This window comes from Papaver somniferum, chromosome 4 (assembly GCF_003573695.1).
Source record: "Papaver somniferum cultivar HN1 chromosome 4, ASM357369v1, whole genome shotgun sequence".
NCBI classification, from domain to species: domain Eukaryota; kingdom Viridiplantae; phylum Streptophyta; class Magnoliopsida; order Ranunculales; family Papaveraceae; genus Papaver; species Papaver somniferum.
The window spans coordinates 65,437,769-65,454,527 of record NC_039361.1 but is presented as its reverse complement, the minus strand read 5'-3'; the positions used below and the strand labels follow the sequence as shown (position 1 = coordinate 65,454,527).

The window sequence follows — 16,759 nt, the reverse complement described above, 5'->3', positions numbered from 1 at the left end:
AATTCATAAATGTATTTGTTCATGAGTATGAAAAACATACTTAACCGATTTTAGAACTTTAACCACTAAGTTTGCAAACAGGTACGCAAACTATAGCTTCCAGACTTTGGTCTTGTCCAGTCGTTTGCAAATGGGTATGAAAATAACAGTCCGGGACCTAACTCAGGCAGAACCGTTCGCATACTAGTATGCAAACAAGGTCCCCGGACTTTAACAGTTAAAATCGTTCACATACTAGGTATGCAAACAAGGTTCCCGGGCCTGAATCATACCAAAAAAGTTTGCATACTATGTATGCATACTGTACTGTATCTAGACAAAGGTTTTTGTTCTAAACTCCCATTTCAATCATTGAAAATCCTTAGAAGACGAAAATAGTTGTCTCACACAAACTATTAGCTTATAAGTAATTTTCAAGTGATCGAATGATCAATACGAAACTTTCCGATTCGACATCGAATGATTATCTCACACAAATCATGTAAGATGTTTCAAGGCAATTTATACAGGATCATCTTTTGACTTAATATTTAGTTTCCAACAAGTAAATTGTTTCCATCTAAACTCGTCAAAAATATGAAAGTAGCTAAAGTAAAAAGCTTCCAACACATATTTCGAGTAATAGATAACCGAGCTAAACTCAGCTCGGAATATCAAATGTGTATAATATAAAAGTCTATATAGCTATACGACTTAGTCTCATTAGGAGATAGAATATAATAGACTTCTAAGTGATAGATAAGTTTTAGTCTCCACATACCTTTTGTTGATGAAGTTCCTCCAAGCTCTGCTCAGTAGATCTTCGTCTTCAATCGATGAACACGTGAAGTCTAAAGCTCAATTACACATTTTATCCTAATCCGATACATAGGTATAAGTAGACTAGAAATCAAGACTATAATTTTGATCAACTAAATTTGACAAACAAGCTTGAGATAACAACACTTGCGAGTTCGACCGAGCAATGCTCTAACATATTTAGTTACTTGATTATGTGTGGGATATAGGTATGATTTCATCCCAGGAAACCATGTATTATTACATTAGTTTAAGGAAGTAGTTGTATGATCTTGTTTCATAATTGAAAGGGAAATCATAAGTGCGTTGGTCTGGTTCTTCATTGATATATTTGAATGACCAATACAAGATGACAAGGTAGAACCTGTCTTGACTTATGTTGGAATGTATAACCGGTCATAGCCTATATTATGTGGCAAGGTGTAACCGATCCTAACTAGTTTTGTGAATCAAGGTGTAACCGGTCACAAGACACATTGGGAAGAAAAGTGTAACCAGTCACAAGCTACATTGGGAAGCAAGGTGCAATCGGTCACAAGCTATATTGGGAAGCAAGGTGTAATCGTTCACAAGCTACATTGAGAAGCATGGTGTATCCGATCATGACCTATCTTGGTAAGCATGGTACAACGGGTCACAATTTATATTGTGAGTCATGGTATAACCGGTTCCAAGAGAAAAACCGAGTTTCAAAAGTTCACACATTTCTTCATGGTTGTGTGTGAATTAGGAATTAGGGTTTGCTAAGATGAGAAGCTTCTAGATGTCAACATTATTTGAACATGTACATAACTCTTATCATTAATTGTTCAAAGATATTCCTTGATGTTCAAGATGATCCCAAACCAAAATATTAAAGATCATTTAATGATGATTTTCAAATATATATATTTTAATTACCAGCAATTAAAGCATATCCGGATATTTAATGTTTTATTGATGATCCTCTGGAAAAGGTTTGTTAGTTAATGTGCAAAACTAATAATAGAAGTTTTCTAAGAGAGATTTCAGAAATATTGTTTGACCTTTAATTGGAAATAGAAAAACCGAAAATAGGTACTTTAATGAATATCTTGAGAATATTTTCGGATTTGAAATTTCCTTGTTGTCCAAACAACCTTGGTCTATAAATACTTGAGTTTGCATTTCTTGCAAACTATCCTAAGAGCTAGGCAAACTTCATTCGTACTTTTTCTGGTGGAGCCATCTACCCGGAGAGAAAAGTACCCTAATTAGGCGAAATATCTTATGACCTCTCGTTTAAAGACTTCTGCGGGATCGAGAAGCTCTATGAGTACCATTGGTGGGAAACTAGATAATTGCATTGTTATTTTAGTTTTCGATTATTGATTTGATTGACTAACGATTGTTGAATATTTGATTGCACCTAGTTTGATTATTCATTATAGACTTCTCTTCTGACATAAGGGTCAATCAAACTAGATCAAAGTATCGAAGGGATCTTTAGAACCATTTGTGGATCTAAAGACGTCTTGTGATAATCCATTGTTAATAGACTCTTTTCTGTGTGTGATTGATCACAAGAGGATTCAAGTTTGTGTTGTGCAGGTTATTGAGAAGTTAGTTGAAGATTTGAAGACAAAGAAGATTTTCTTATTAGTTCTCGTATCTTGTGAATTTGTACGCACATCTTGATCGGCTGGCATCCGACTTAGATTAGATTTATCTTCGGTAGATTTGATCAGAAAGTCGTATTGATCAGAAACTTGGTTTTCTACTATTTGATAGTTGTGAATCTAGATCTGAACTTTCAGATTTGGATTGATCTTACCCGGCAAAAGAGTATATTAGATTAAACGGAAGAGCCTTTGTCAACAACTAAAAATATATCTTTACCAAAGATTGATTAGGGTGGTTACCAAATAGTTTTATTCCTTTACCGTTTGGAATATGATCTAAAGGAAAAGTGATTCAGTGCGTGACTCTAGAAGTCGAAGATGCAGGGATACTGAGGAAACTAAGTAGCTAGGGGTAGTCTACTTGGTCTCAACTATACAAAGTTGGCATTATATTTTGTGTATCGGTTTATTTATGAGAATATTCAAAACTGGACTAGGTTCTGGGATTTTTCTGCATTTGCAGTTTCCTCATTAATAAAATCTTGTCTGTGTTATTTACTTTACTTCCGCATTATAACTGTTATTATAATTAAGTAAACAATACTATTGTATGTTAATCCGAATTACTTGACTTTGATCCTAATAGTCAATCGGTTTTATTAATTACTATAACTATTGTCAAGTAAATATCTTGTTGTCGTATTGTCTCGACGTCGTCCATAGACAATCACACAAGGTATAAGACTTATAGGTTAATATTTAAAAGATTGTGATGTATTTAGCTACCCTCGTCTTTTCACAAATGACCACTTGTCTCATGTTCACCGAAGTTCCATAAAAAACATCGGTAAACAGTTATCAATAAACATGACAGAGTTAGAATTACATTAGCTTTCCATAGTCTTTCCAAGATATGGTATTTTATATTTTGATTCTATGATTAAAGATTAACTTGACTTTCTTGTAATAAACCTTGTTTTGTACCTGTTCATCTTGAGCCATCAGAGTTAGAAGCAAAGGTGTAAACAGATTGAATACCACAAATAATTTGAAGGTCAAAGAAAGTATTTATCTTTTGAATATCACATTCCTCTGCTAAGATAATTTATATAAGCAGAGGTATTTTGAACTACACAAACTTCCTGTTTTATTACCCGAAAGCCAATTGTCATGAAAAATCATAATAGTGTTACCAAGGCTATTAGAATTCTAGCTCGCAGCTGATTAGAAGTCTGAAACTCAATGAGTTTTCATGCCAATCTGGCTGACAGAGATTTATTAAAGTTATGTGATTAAAGTTATGTGGGTTTCTTATCCCGAGTCAGGATGAGTTATAGAAGCACATATATTACATACTTTTTCAAGATTTAGTACAAATTGATTTTGAGAATCCTCTTTGGTCCGCAGAAAATCGCTCTAAGTTTTATGCCATCAAACGAACTTTATTCAGCAAAGAAAGCACATATGATGCTTTGGGTAAGCAGAAACAGTTAACCTGCCCCGAGGATTTATTTATAATATCTAAAATATTAACATGAGTCCTAATTTCAGCTTGCAAAACATGAATCGACCATTGGCAAATAAGGTATGAGAGATCACAAGACAATTTTTATTAATCTAAAATCCTGAACACCTAGTAAAATTTTCAGTATACATTAACAATCTAGACAATCCTGCAAGAGTAGTGATAGAATGTATGGAGACAAAGGGCCACCTATTTTCCACGAGTAAGGTAATATTTCGTCAATTATGCACTGTCCATTTATTTGTAACTATAACGCATGCAATATAATTAATCTGAAGTCCATGTTGGGGACGAGTAGTGAGGCGGTGTACTGGTGAGTGAATATAGGCAGGGGAAAGTGTAAAGTGGAAACGTTGAAGAATCATGACAAGAGCAATCTTGACTTCATTGATAGCAAAGTTTGAACCAACGCAAAACCGAGGCCCTAGACCAAATGGAAGAAAGGCCATGCTGTTGTTGTTTGTTGCTTTCACGATACCCTCGGAAAATCTCTCTGGTTTGAAAAGATGGACATCTGCTCCCCATATATCTGGATTGTGCTGAAATGCTAAGTTTGAAACGCTTACTTCTGTCTTTGCTGGAAGAATCAACTTGTTAGCAAGATTTGCTTTTTTCCCAACTCTTCTTGTAATTGTAACAACCGGTGGATAAAGCCTTAGAGTTTCATTAATGACCATATTCATCTACAATAAAAAAAAAAAATCAATGAAGCATTAGGCGATTAACCTTATATACTGGCCATTGTCGAAATAAACAGTAATTGGAACTAGTTATAAACAAAACTTACAATTTTCAGTTTCCCAAGAAAATTGTCATCAGTAATAATTTCATTTTGCCCGAGCAACTCAAAGACCTCCTTCCTAGCTTTGTCTTGCCATTCCGTATGAATGGCTAGAAGTAGACACGTCCATGTAAGTAAACTAGTTGTTGTCTCATGACCAGCCACATAAAAAGTTTTGCATTCGTCAATCAAATCATCCACAGAAATCTTTTTGTTGCCGTCGGATTCATTATATGCTTTCATGAGTACTGCAAGATAGTCACTCCCATATGCACCTTCCATTTCTCCCCCATTCACTTTTTCTTCTCTTTTCTTTATTAATCCTATAATTGATGTTCTAATTTCTCTTTCTAGTCTATCTGATTCAGTGTCGTCTTGATTTGGCATAATTTTTCTACAATAACAAATGATTTATCAGACACCAACTACTCGAGCAGTTGCTGTAATGACAACTTACATAAGAAAATGATAAGTAATAAACTTCATACCTGATAACAGGAATCCTTATCTTAAGAAAATCCGTAGACATAAGTGAACCTAACTTGACCAACATCTCGAAAATGTTCTCTCCTTCATCATAACTGCTCCCGAAAGCAGCCCTTGATATTACTTCGGATGTCATGATTCTAAATTCCTCAAACAGTTCTATCTCTTTCCCTACATAATCTTTCCACTTCTTTACCATTGTTTCAACAGATGCTATCATGGCTGGAACCATTCCCTGTGATCAAAATATAAATTTCTCACATTAAATGAAAATTATTATAGCTACTAAAACTAATAGTATTATATCATTGATTGAAAGACAAAAGTCTGATTTCTTTCTTACATACTTAAAACAATGCAGACCTGCATTTATACAAGTCCTGACCAAGACAAGAGCTGTCCTAACATGACAGGCTGTGAACAGCTCATACTCAGCCAATAAGAGGCATTTCTCACACACTCTGATACACGTGAGAACTCTTATGAAACTCTCAGCTATTAGCCCCCCTCAAGCTGGAGGTTGTGACTAGAGAGAACCTTTAGCTTGTCTCTGAGTGTAGAAAACCGTGGCCCTGCCAGACCCTTGGTGAGAATTTGATCCCAAGTGGAAATATATGTGACCTGAATGTTTTTGTTCTGAACAAGTTCTCTGACAAAATGATAGTCAATGGCCAGATGTTTCATTTTACTGTGAAATACTGGATTAGATGACAGAGAAACTGCACTTTGATTGTCACAAGATATCAATGGTGGAGCAGGAAGCAAGAGATGAAGATCCTTAAGTAGTTGACAAACCCAAACAATTTCTGCTGTTGTGTTGGCTAGAGACCTGTATTCTGATTCAGTGGAACTTCTTGAGACACTACCTTGTCTTTTGCTAGACCAAGAAATTGGATTAGGACCAAAAAATATACAAAAACCTCCTGTAGATCTTCTTGTATCAATTGATCCTGCCCAGTCAGCATCACTAAATCCATGTAATGTAAGAAGGCCTTTGGAAAACAGTATACCATAGTCTAGAGTGCCTTTGATGTATCTTAGAATTCTCTTGGCTGCAATAAAATGTTGATCAGTAGGAGCCTGCATATAAAGACACACCTGATTTACTGCAAAACCAATTTCAGGTCTTGTCCAAGTAAGATATTGTAGAGCACCCACTAATGATCTGTATTCACTTGGATCTTCTAATGGAATACCAGCTGAAGCAGTGAGTGAAATAGAAAGTGAGACTGGTGTATTGCAGGGCTTAGCACCAGTCATATTAAATTTCTCCAATAAGTCCAATGCATACTTAGTTTGACTAAGAAAGAGGTTTTCTGAATTTCTTTTCACCTGAAGACCAAGAAAATAATGAAGAGAACCCAAGTCTTTGATAGGAAAGTATGTCTTAAGATGATTGATAAACTGAGAAATATACTCAGTTGAATTCCCAGTGATAATAATGTCATCTACATAAACCAGAAGAACTGTAATCCTTGAGCCAAACTTTTGAACAAATAAGGAAGCATCTGCTAATGAAGGTTTGAAGTCATGAGTAAGAAGAATTTGTAACAATTTATCATACCAAGCTCTAGGAGCTTGCTTCAGACCATATATAGATTTATGTAGTTTACATACATAATGTGGTTTGGTTTGATCAACAAAGCCTGGAGGTTGTTGCATATAGACATCTTCAGCTAAATCCCCATGTAAAAAAGCATTACTAACATCCAATTGTTTCATAACCCAGTTGAAGTGAACTGCTAATGAAATTATGAGTCTAATAGTTGTTGGTTTGGCTACAGGACTGAAAGTTTCTGTATAGTCAATTCCTTCTTGTTGATGAAAACCTTTGGCAACCAGTCTAGATTTACATTTATCTAAAGAACCATCAGCCTTATATTTGATTCTAAAGACCCACTTACAGCCTACAACATTATAGGATGGATCTGGTGCAACAAGTGTATATGTTCCTGCATCCTTAAGTGCTGTATGTTCTTCTTCCATAGATTGTTTCCATTGAGGTATTTTTATTGCCTTAGAATAACAAGTAGGTGTTGGTGGTGGTATATCAGAAGTAAAATTTGCTGATAGAGCATATTTTGTATTAAAAACTTTGGGTTTAAAAATACCTCTTTTACCCCTTGTAACCATGGAGTGTGAATTAGCCAGTGAAGAAATACCAGAAGCTGAAGTATGTTCAGATATTGTTGTAGTGGAAGCATCAGATGACTTAATAATATTTGAAGGATCAGTAGATAAAGTATCAATAGAGGCAGCTGGTGAGGTTGATGTTGCAGATGTTGGTGCAGATATCTTGGCATATGGAGCTGTAGAAGTAGTATCAGTTAATGCTGGTGAATTGGTAATGTCAGGAAGTATTGTATCTGAAGATCTCAATGGGAAGAAAGTCTCATTAAAAACCACATGTCTAGAGATGTATACTTTCCCTGTATTAATATCTAAACATCTGTATCCTTTGTGCATAAAACTGTAACCAATAAAAACACAGTGTACACTCCTTGGTTGAAGTTTATGTGTAGTATATGGCCTTATCCATGGAAAACATGATGAACCAAAAGATCTGAAGAAGGAATAATCTGGTTTCTGACCAAACAACTTTTCAAAAGGAGATAAGTATTCCAGACTTCTGACAGGCAGTCTATTAATAACATAATTGGCTGTATGAAAAGAATCAACCCAATATTTTTCTGACAGACCTGATTGAATTAAGAAAGTTCTCCCTGTGTCTACAAGATGTCTATGTTTGGATTCAGCCAATCCATTTTGTTCTTGAGTGTGAGGACAAGAAACCTCATGAGTAATTCCATGTGAAATCAAAAATTCTTGTAGTGCATTATTGATGAATTCCCCTCCTCCATCAGTTCTAATTTTAATAATTGAAGTGTGCAGTAACTTTTCAGTCATAGACTTGAAATGTAGAAAAATTTCTTTGAATTCAGATTTTTCAGACAAAGGAAATATCCAACAGAATCTTGAATAGTCATCTATGAGGTTAACATAATATCTGAAGCCATTTGAAGATGTTACAGGACTAGGACCCCATAAGTCCATATGCACTAGTTCTAGTGGAGATTGAGCCCTATGTGAAGACAGAGTAAAGGGCAATTTATGACTTTTCCCTAGATGACAGTCATTACAAAATAATGGTGTTTTGATTAAACTAGACAATTGCATATCTCTGCACACCTTTTGAAGTACTTGAAATGATGGATGAGCCAATCTTTGATGCCAAATTGTAGCTGAATTCTTGTTGCTAAAGAGAGCTTTATTCTTAGTAGACTTGGTAAAATTCACTGGATATAATCCTCCTTTATGTGGCCCTTGTAAAATGATCTTCCCAGTTGAGTAATCCTTAACAACAAAACCAATAGAATCAAAAGTAATAGAACAGTTGTTGTCACTAGTGAACTTATGCACTGATAATAAGTTTTGAGATGATTTTGGAACAAGAAGCACATTGTTTAGATTAAAAGAATGAGAGGAAGTTGTTTTAGACACATGACCAATATGAGTAATTGGCATACCTTCTCCATTAGCTGTTTGAATCTCATCAGCCCCTTCAAAAGTTGTTGCTTCAGGCAATTCAGATTCATCATTAGTGATATGACTATTTGCTCCAGAGTCAGCATACCAAGGATTTTCACCCATGATATTGGCAGTAGCAAGCATGGCACTGAGGTTGTGAGGAGTATAGTTGTTCTGATAGGCAAAATTTAATCTATGTCTACATTTCAAAGCAAGATGACCAGTTTTGTTGCAGATCTGACAAATCTTGTCAGTTATTGGTGGTGGTGCAGAAGATGAAGAAGTTAAACCATAGTGAGGTTTTGAATGGAAATGAGGTGATGTTGTGGATGAAGAAGCAGAATGCATCTGAAATTGAGAATAACCTCTTGGATAAAAAGATGAGGGTGGTCTGATATATCCAGAGTATGGAACTGCAGGTCTTGAAGAATTATGATAACCTCTGCCATTACTTTTATAATTTTGAACAAAAGGTCTTGTAGCAGCAAATGCCTTTGAATTGGCCTCAGTAAGTAAATTCTTTTGCTTATTTGTAACAATTATTTCTTCAGTAAGAAGCAAATTGTGAAGTTCCTTTGAAGAGATTGGTGGATTGCGAATACGAATAGATGTACAGAAAGAACTATAATCTTGGCCTAACCCATTGAGTATAGTAACAACTAATTCATCATCATGAATCTGTGAACCAGCAGCAAACAATTCATCTGTTATTTTCTTGATTTCACTTAGGAAGGTAGAAACTGTACCTGACCCAAGTTTTGTGGATTGAAGTTTGAGACGAAGTTGAATTGAATGTGTAGATGAACTTCTTGCATATCTTGAATCAATATTATCCCATAAATCTTTTGAAGAATCTGCTCCAACAACGTATGGAATTACAGATTCAGAGATAGACATTTGAATCCATAGTACAAGAGTAGTATCATCATCATGCCAAGCTGTATAACCAGGATTGACTCCATTATTGAGCAGATAAGGTGGACATGGTAAAGATCCATCAAGAAAACCATTTACTCTATATCGACGCAGAAGTGGTAGAAGAAGTGATTTCCAGGTAAGAAAATTGTCATCTTTGAGTTTGTAACTGAGTATTTGTGAAATTTGATTGAGAGGAACTTGAGAGATTCTTGATTCATATGTTGCCATTGAGTGATTGAATTGAAAAACAGATTAAAGTTTTGATTGTTTTAAAGAAACTAGATCTGAAAAATTGTTGATAGTTTGAACTCCATTAATGGCTGATGCGGAAGCCTTATCTGATACCATAATAGTATTATATCATTGATTGAAAGACAAAAGTCTGATTTCTTTCTTACACACTTAAAACAATGCAGACCTGCATTTATGCAAGTCCTGACCAAGACAAGAGCTGTCCTAACATGACAGGCTGTGAACAGCTCATACTCAGCCAATAAGAGGCATTTCTCACACACTCCGATACACGTGAGAACTCTTATGAAACTCTCAGCTATTAAAAACAACGTGATGAACGAAAAAACATAATAAAAAAAATTAGTAAGAACTAGCCGTTGCTGTAGTAACAAACAAAGCTACGTGGTGGGTGGGATTACCTTTAAGCTATCAGCATGAAATGCATGGTTAGCCAATTTACGTTGTTTGACCCATTTATTTCCTTCGGTTGTCACAACCCCGTCTCCCAATAGCTTCTTCGCATATCCTTCTGCTTTATATTTTGGGTATGCCCCGTCTTTATTGTTCAGTATCTCTTTGACTAACTACATCTCAGTTATAAACAGTTGAGGTTTTGATCCAATCCAACAAAGAAAGTTCTTCCCTACAAAAGGAAAAAAAACAGAGAGAGTAAGAATTAGTAACCAATGAATTGAATTAGTAAGTATATCACGAACGCATATAAATTTGGGTGCCTACCGTAATCTTGGATACACGAGTGTTGGAAAGGTTGAAGATACGGGAAGATATGATGAGACAAGTCATTCATGGGTTTACTTCGAGTTTCAAATAATGTTCTATAGATTTCTTTGGTATTTCCATGGAGGAATTTGTAAGGAGGGCCTTTGATTCCTTGTATAGAAAAGATTTTTGTTATCTGAATTGGATTCCACCATACTTTGTGAAGAAATTTGATGAGAATTAGTAAGAGATACAACCCAAAAACACCAATTGGAAAAGAAAATAGTACTAGCTTTGGGATTTGTACAACACCCATCTTCATTGTTTCGAATCATAATGGTATGATACAATTTTATACCTTTATGGTTATAATCAACTTGTCGTATCTGTTCTGTACTATGTGGCCTGGGGGTATCAACTATCAACTTGGAATCTTAGGTTGTCCTCAGGCCGGCCACTACGTATAATTCATTGGATTTGTATCAGTAATTTCCACGGAAATTTTTTCTACAGTAATATCAACCTAAGAAAGTTCTGTTGGTTCTAGACTTCTAGAATGACGCCCGGATGAATGGCTGCTTTTGAAGTGTGTTCTTGTTCAGTGCAGTGATTTATTTTATTTCATTTTGAGATCCGGTTCCACTTTTGAGGTTATTCAGAGTATGCCACTTCAAACACTTGTAGTTGTTTGCACATGAGGTTTGGAGACATAACATTTCAGAAAAACCATCTACTACTCTATTCCACATGCAAGTGGAAGGACCCTGCATTCGGATTCGTAATTCAAAAGTCTTAAAGACACTTAGCGAGGCAACAACCACCCACCACTTCCTCCAACACACCTAGAGAAAAATCTTGCACACCTAAAGCAAAGTCGGGGGCAGATTTCAAACACAACTCTTGGTATCCAAAAATTCCCTCCAGGAAATTTCATCATTTTCAGCGGGAAACATATCAACTTCACAAAAATTGCAGCCAGATACTTGAGCAGCTTATATATCCATGCCAACGCCGACCATATCATACGGAACAGCCATACTAAGATTGCTACGACAGTGCATCCATAAAACCACAGTACAATAAAAACAACAAGCATAGACATCAAAGGAAAAAGATAATCTTTCAACATCCTCGGTAAGAAGAGCCCATCTCAAAATAAAATAAAATGAAACAACACAGCTCTTCTCTTTCCTCTCTTCTCATCTATTCTCTCCGAAACGCACACAAAAACAGTAAACCTATTTAGTTCTTCGTTTAAAATCCTTGATCTGTCCGGATTAGATTTAATTTTCAAATCTACCGGGAAAATCAAGGTTACTATTATTAGTTTTTATAATATTATTCAATAAAATAAATTGTTGATCCAATAATTTTTCTATTTAGGTTTTTCTTTTAATATTTTGCTTTAATCGATCTAATGACCTTTCCATGTCATCTAGATTTGTTATCTATTAGCCAAGTTGGTGTTTTGTTGTGGTGATGTTGCTTCATTGTTATCAATTACTTCAGCAAACAAGGCCAAGATTGGCGGTGATGATATTATTTTGGGCATATTATTTCTTTTCCATGAAAGCATTTAACATATACGATGTTAATGATCAAGAATCAAAAGATCAGGAATCAGAATGGTTTGAATTAATGACCATTAGAAGGATGTCAATTTCGTCAACGGAATGTAAATCAGTACAATTTCGGTTTTTCGTTTCTTTAAGTTTCGAAATCTGTAAATTTAGTATTAGGTTATTCTTTCTGTTTTCTGATGATTTAATTGATGTTACTGATTCCGATTGGTGGAATGGTTATTCTCCACCATTATGTATCCTTCGAACCTCGATTTTAATAAGATAATTTAATAAATTTCGGGTTGTTAAAACCCATTTTTCCTTCAAAAAAAAAAAAAAAAAAAAAAAATAGAGGCGAAAAAATGCTTAACTTTTTCCACAGAAGATTCTGAAAAGCTCGTTAAAGGAAATCGTTTGCCTTATCCACCCCTAACTCAGAAATGCTCTTCACAAAAGAAAATAAATCCTTTGGTTTCTCCGTTATCGCAAATGAAAATAACTCTTTTACTTGCTCCATGAACTTCATAATGTTTCCAACTCATTGGGTTTTGAAGTCTTCCTTTGCCATGGTCTTACTTACATTTCTCTTCTCATCGATCGGGTTAGTCATGACACTTGGAAACACATGCATTCTTATGTGCACATATGTCAAATGTACTGGGAAAGAGAAAACATTAATTCTTGGAAATTCCAATCTATCGGTATATTCACTTTTTTCACCTCTACAGTAAAACTCAGAGTTACCGGATAGTTCTAGTTCATTGTGGGCTCGAATGTTGGACTTGGAACCCGGATCACATAGTCCAAAGACTCTAAACCCATTTCTTCTTAATAGTCGCTATAAAATCCCCAATTTACTTCTCCAATCAACTACTGAGAAAAATTCGCAGAGAAAAATTCGCAGAGAAAAAGAAGAAAGAGAAGATGGAATTTGGAAGCATTAGGGATTTTAACCAATTCATACTACAGAAATTGAAAGAGTTGATGATGGCGTTAAATAATTTCTGGGATTATTTAGTAGATGAATGGAATTCAAGAAGACCATCTGATGTAAAGATTTCAGAATTCTTCTCATGGATCAAGGAAACGGGATTACCATGGTTGATACGAAACCGTTATCAAGTTCTTGGAGGGATTTTGATTGTTTGCTTGTTATTTTGGTTCTTGAAGAGATGCTGCTGTTGCTGTTGTTCTGAGAGGCGGGTAAGATATTATAGGATGATGAAAACTCCAGGAAGAGATTACAGGATGCGTAGGGATGATTTTGAGAGTGATCCAAGATCATATTTTCAAGATCTTCGTGGTGGTGATCGTGGTGGTTGTAAAAGATATGTGGTTACTGATGATAATATTTATCTTCGTCATGGACTTTTAGATCCTTAATTAGAGGTTAATTTGGTATTAGTTTTGGCTTTAGATCATTCAGTATACTACTATTAAAATTAAGGCCTAATTCAAGTCTTATGCTATTGAACTAGGAGATCTACTGTTTTTCTTTTGCTGGGTTTCTTTAATTTCTTTTGTTTTAGTGTTTTGTGTATATAAATAAATATATTTTGTTTCAAGGTTCTATTGTGCCTTTTTGGTCCATCACGTTCTACTCTGCAGTTCTTTGTCCATCATGTTTTGATTTGAGTCAAATTGAAGTAGAGAAATAGTGTAAGGTTCTTACCAAAACAAATAACTGGAATATTCTGAGATATCTAATGGGATAAATAAGGCAAAATATCATGTGAGATTGGTCACTGGTGTCGCATTATGGCGCATTTTCTCTTGGCGATTGGCTAGATATGTTTGATAACGTGTTTCTTTCACTTAGCTTAAGAGTTAAGAAAGAATCTTTGAATTGTCGCCATCTTTTTGACAAGTGAAGTGGGGTTCCTATTCATTTCATACACAACCTCAATGGAAAATATTTTCCTCTGGCAGCATGTTTGATCTAGCAGCTCCATGATCAAACATGTGTCTATTTATGATGTCACCAAACTAGGTGATGACCATGGTTAATTTAAAAGATTTTTAGTTCTTAATGTTCTCTCTTCTTCACACACATTTACTAGTCTAATATTTTCTGATGATTAGATCTTGATAAATCAAAGATTTGGAAAGGGTTTTTGATAACGAGAATATGGGTATCTTTCATTTTAGGCTAGCAATGTCCTCCATGTTTCCAGAGAGGAGGAAAGGCTCATTCAGTCCATTTATGAACACGAATATCAAGTTGTCCATCACAGATTTACAGACTAGAATGTCAGCTCAAGAAATTGCCCATTTATCAAAACTCCCTGACACTTAATATAATGAGTGCACAAATTGATCTTTAACAATCAAAACTAGAGTGCCCTTGCAAATATTAGATTCCTGGTAAAAGGCTTCTACTAAGACTTTGTACGTAGTGTGTGATGGATAATATCCAAATTAAGTACCTTCTTTGTACAACTGATGAGCTCTCATGCAACTATACAATCATATGAAACAAGACTTGGGAGGAACCCTTTTTTTCTCATTATGTAAAGCTCTCTTTCATACATTAATCAATCAAACTCTTTACAGTTAAATTTTCTTTGTTCCCTATGAAGAAATAGTCGGAGAGATCTAGTGAAACAAATTAACGGCGCCACTAAAAGTATTCCTTTTCAATAACTATCCCCTTCTCCTTACTGATGAGGGACAGAAAAAAGAGAGGAATGATATCTGTCAAAAAAAATCTTATATCCTGGTTTGGTGACATCATAAACAGACACATGTTTGATTTGGGAGCTGCTAGAGCAAAATATGGTTCTCAATACGCTTGGAAATTTTCCAAAAAAAACAAAAAAACAAAGAAACAAAAAAAAAAAAAAAAAGATATTTCCAAATAAATGAGACGTGTCTTCTTTTTGGTAATAATAATTGAGCATAATATACTACCACTGATTCCGTAAAAGAGCTATTATCATCTCCATAAATAACCTTACGAGACTGGGGAATAGGGTATACAAAATTTAAACCCATCCAAATTAGTGCGTTAAGGGGTGTCTAAAGAAGTATTAAAAGATCAAATTGTCCATACTATTAATACAAAAAAACGACCATGCCCACTAAAACATATTAAAATGTTTTTAAAATCTTTCTTCAAAACCCTAACTATACACGATGAAATAAATAAATAACAACGAAGAATCAAAACGAAACAAAAGTCGGCAGGGTAATTTTTTGTCGACCTTGCCGACTAGTATTAGCCATTATCTTCATAGGTTGATTATTGTGACAACTTTTCATCTATGAAATTATCATTTACAGGGTCATCACGGTATCCATCCTTATACTTTGCCGACTGTAGTTTAGTCGGCAGGTTATGAAATTAATACCTTGTCGACTATAGTTTAGTCGACAGGTTATGAAATTAATACCATGCCGACTAATCATGCATTTCTAAACACCTTTTTTTGTATGTCAAAAGTCCTACAGTCGACAAGGTATTTTTTTCATCGACCTTGTCGACTTTTCATACTTTCAGAATTGAAAGTGTTGATTCCTTCTGTAATTTTGAGTATAAAATTACTCAGCATCTTTGCAATCCTGTTGGGCTAGTGTGATTTCATTTCCGTTACAAAAAAGAAATCTCAAGAAAAAAAAATCCTCAAAAATCATACTCCCTCCGTTCCTAATTAATAGGCTGGTTTTGTTTTTAGAGAAAATTAAGGAAATTAAGAGAACTAATCATTGAAAGTGGTCCTCATGACACTTGTCAATAAAAGAAGTGAAGTGAAATGGTCCCCATGACACTTGTCAGCAAAAGAAGTAAAGTGAAATGGTCCACATGACACTTGTCATCAAAAGAAGTTAAGAGAAAAGTGGTCCCAGAAAACTAAAGTAACATTTGACTTTCCCAATTAGGAAACCAGCCTATTTTTTTGAAACATCTATTTATAGAAACCAGCCTATTATTTAGGAATGGAGGGAGTAACACATAATCCATGAGTTCAATCCAAATACTCCCTCCGTTTCTAAATAATAGGCTGGTTTGTGTGTAAATTTGCATACAAACAAAACCAATTATTTTTGAAACGGAGATAGTAATACCTAGGGCTGCACAAAACCGACTCAACCCACCAGCCCAACCCACACCCGCCTGAGATTACCCGTACCCGACCCAATCCACCTAGGAGCGGGTCGACCATGGGTCACAGCATCAAAACCCATCGTATGGTGGGTCGACTGTGGGTGACAGCTTCCCTCACCCGACCCAACCCACCCACCCACCTAAATATTTCTAAGTTAATACTAACCTTTAGATTACCTATCCTAGATGAATCACACCCGTTGAAGTAATGATATATAATGCCTAAACCTAATCATCGCTAACTTTTCTTCGCTGAAAACTGAAGAGTCTTCAGTCAGTTGAACTCATATCTTGTTATTGTTAGTTTTATCACTTTGCATGCAGTTTGCAACTTTGCACCCACTTCTTACTTCTCTAGATTTTAATTGTCATTTGTTTACACTTGACTTGGGGTCAGCTTTTTGATAGAAGCTATTACATCCAATCTGTAAGAGTCGAAGTTATTTGTATACAGGTAAGTATGTAACTGTAATGTATGTTCATTATATTTTATGGTGGGTAACCCACCACCCACCCGATCCA

The 16,759-nt window shown here is 35.2% G+C and overlaps 1 protein-coding gene across 1 annotated transcript; it reads right to left on the bottom strand.

Annotated features, from left to right (window-relative positions):
* Positions 1 to 4,012: 4,012 nt before the first annotated feature.
* Positions 4,013 to 5,490, bottom strand: LOC113273950 (cytochrome P450 CYP749A22-like). The gene is made up of 3 exons (XM_026523511.1): positions 5,173 to 5,490; positions 4,691 to 5,078; positions 4,013 to 4,586 (listed from the first exon to the last, which is right to left on the bottom strand). Exons 1-3 carry the CDS (start codon positions 5,400 to 5,402, stop codon positions 4,122 to 4,124), a joined length of 1,083 nt encoding a protein of 360 aa, XP_026379296.1. The 5' UTR covers positions 5,403 to 5,490; the 3' UTR covers positions 4,013 to 4,121.
* Between the last annotated feature and the right edge of the window lie 11,269 nt (positions 5,491 to 16,759).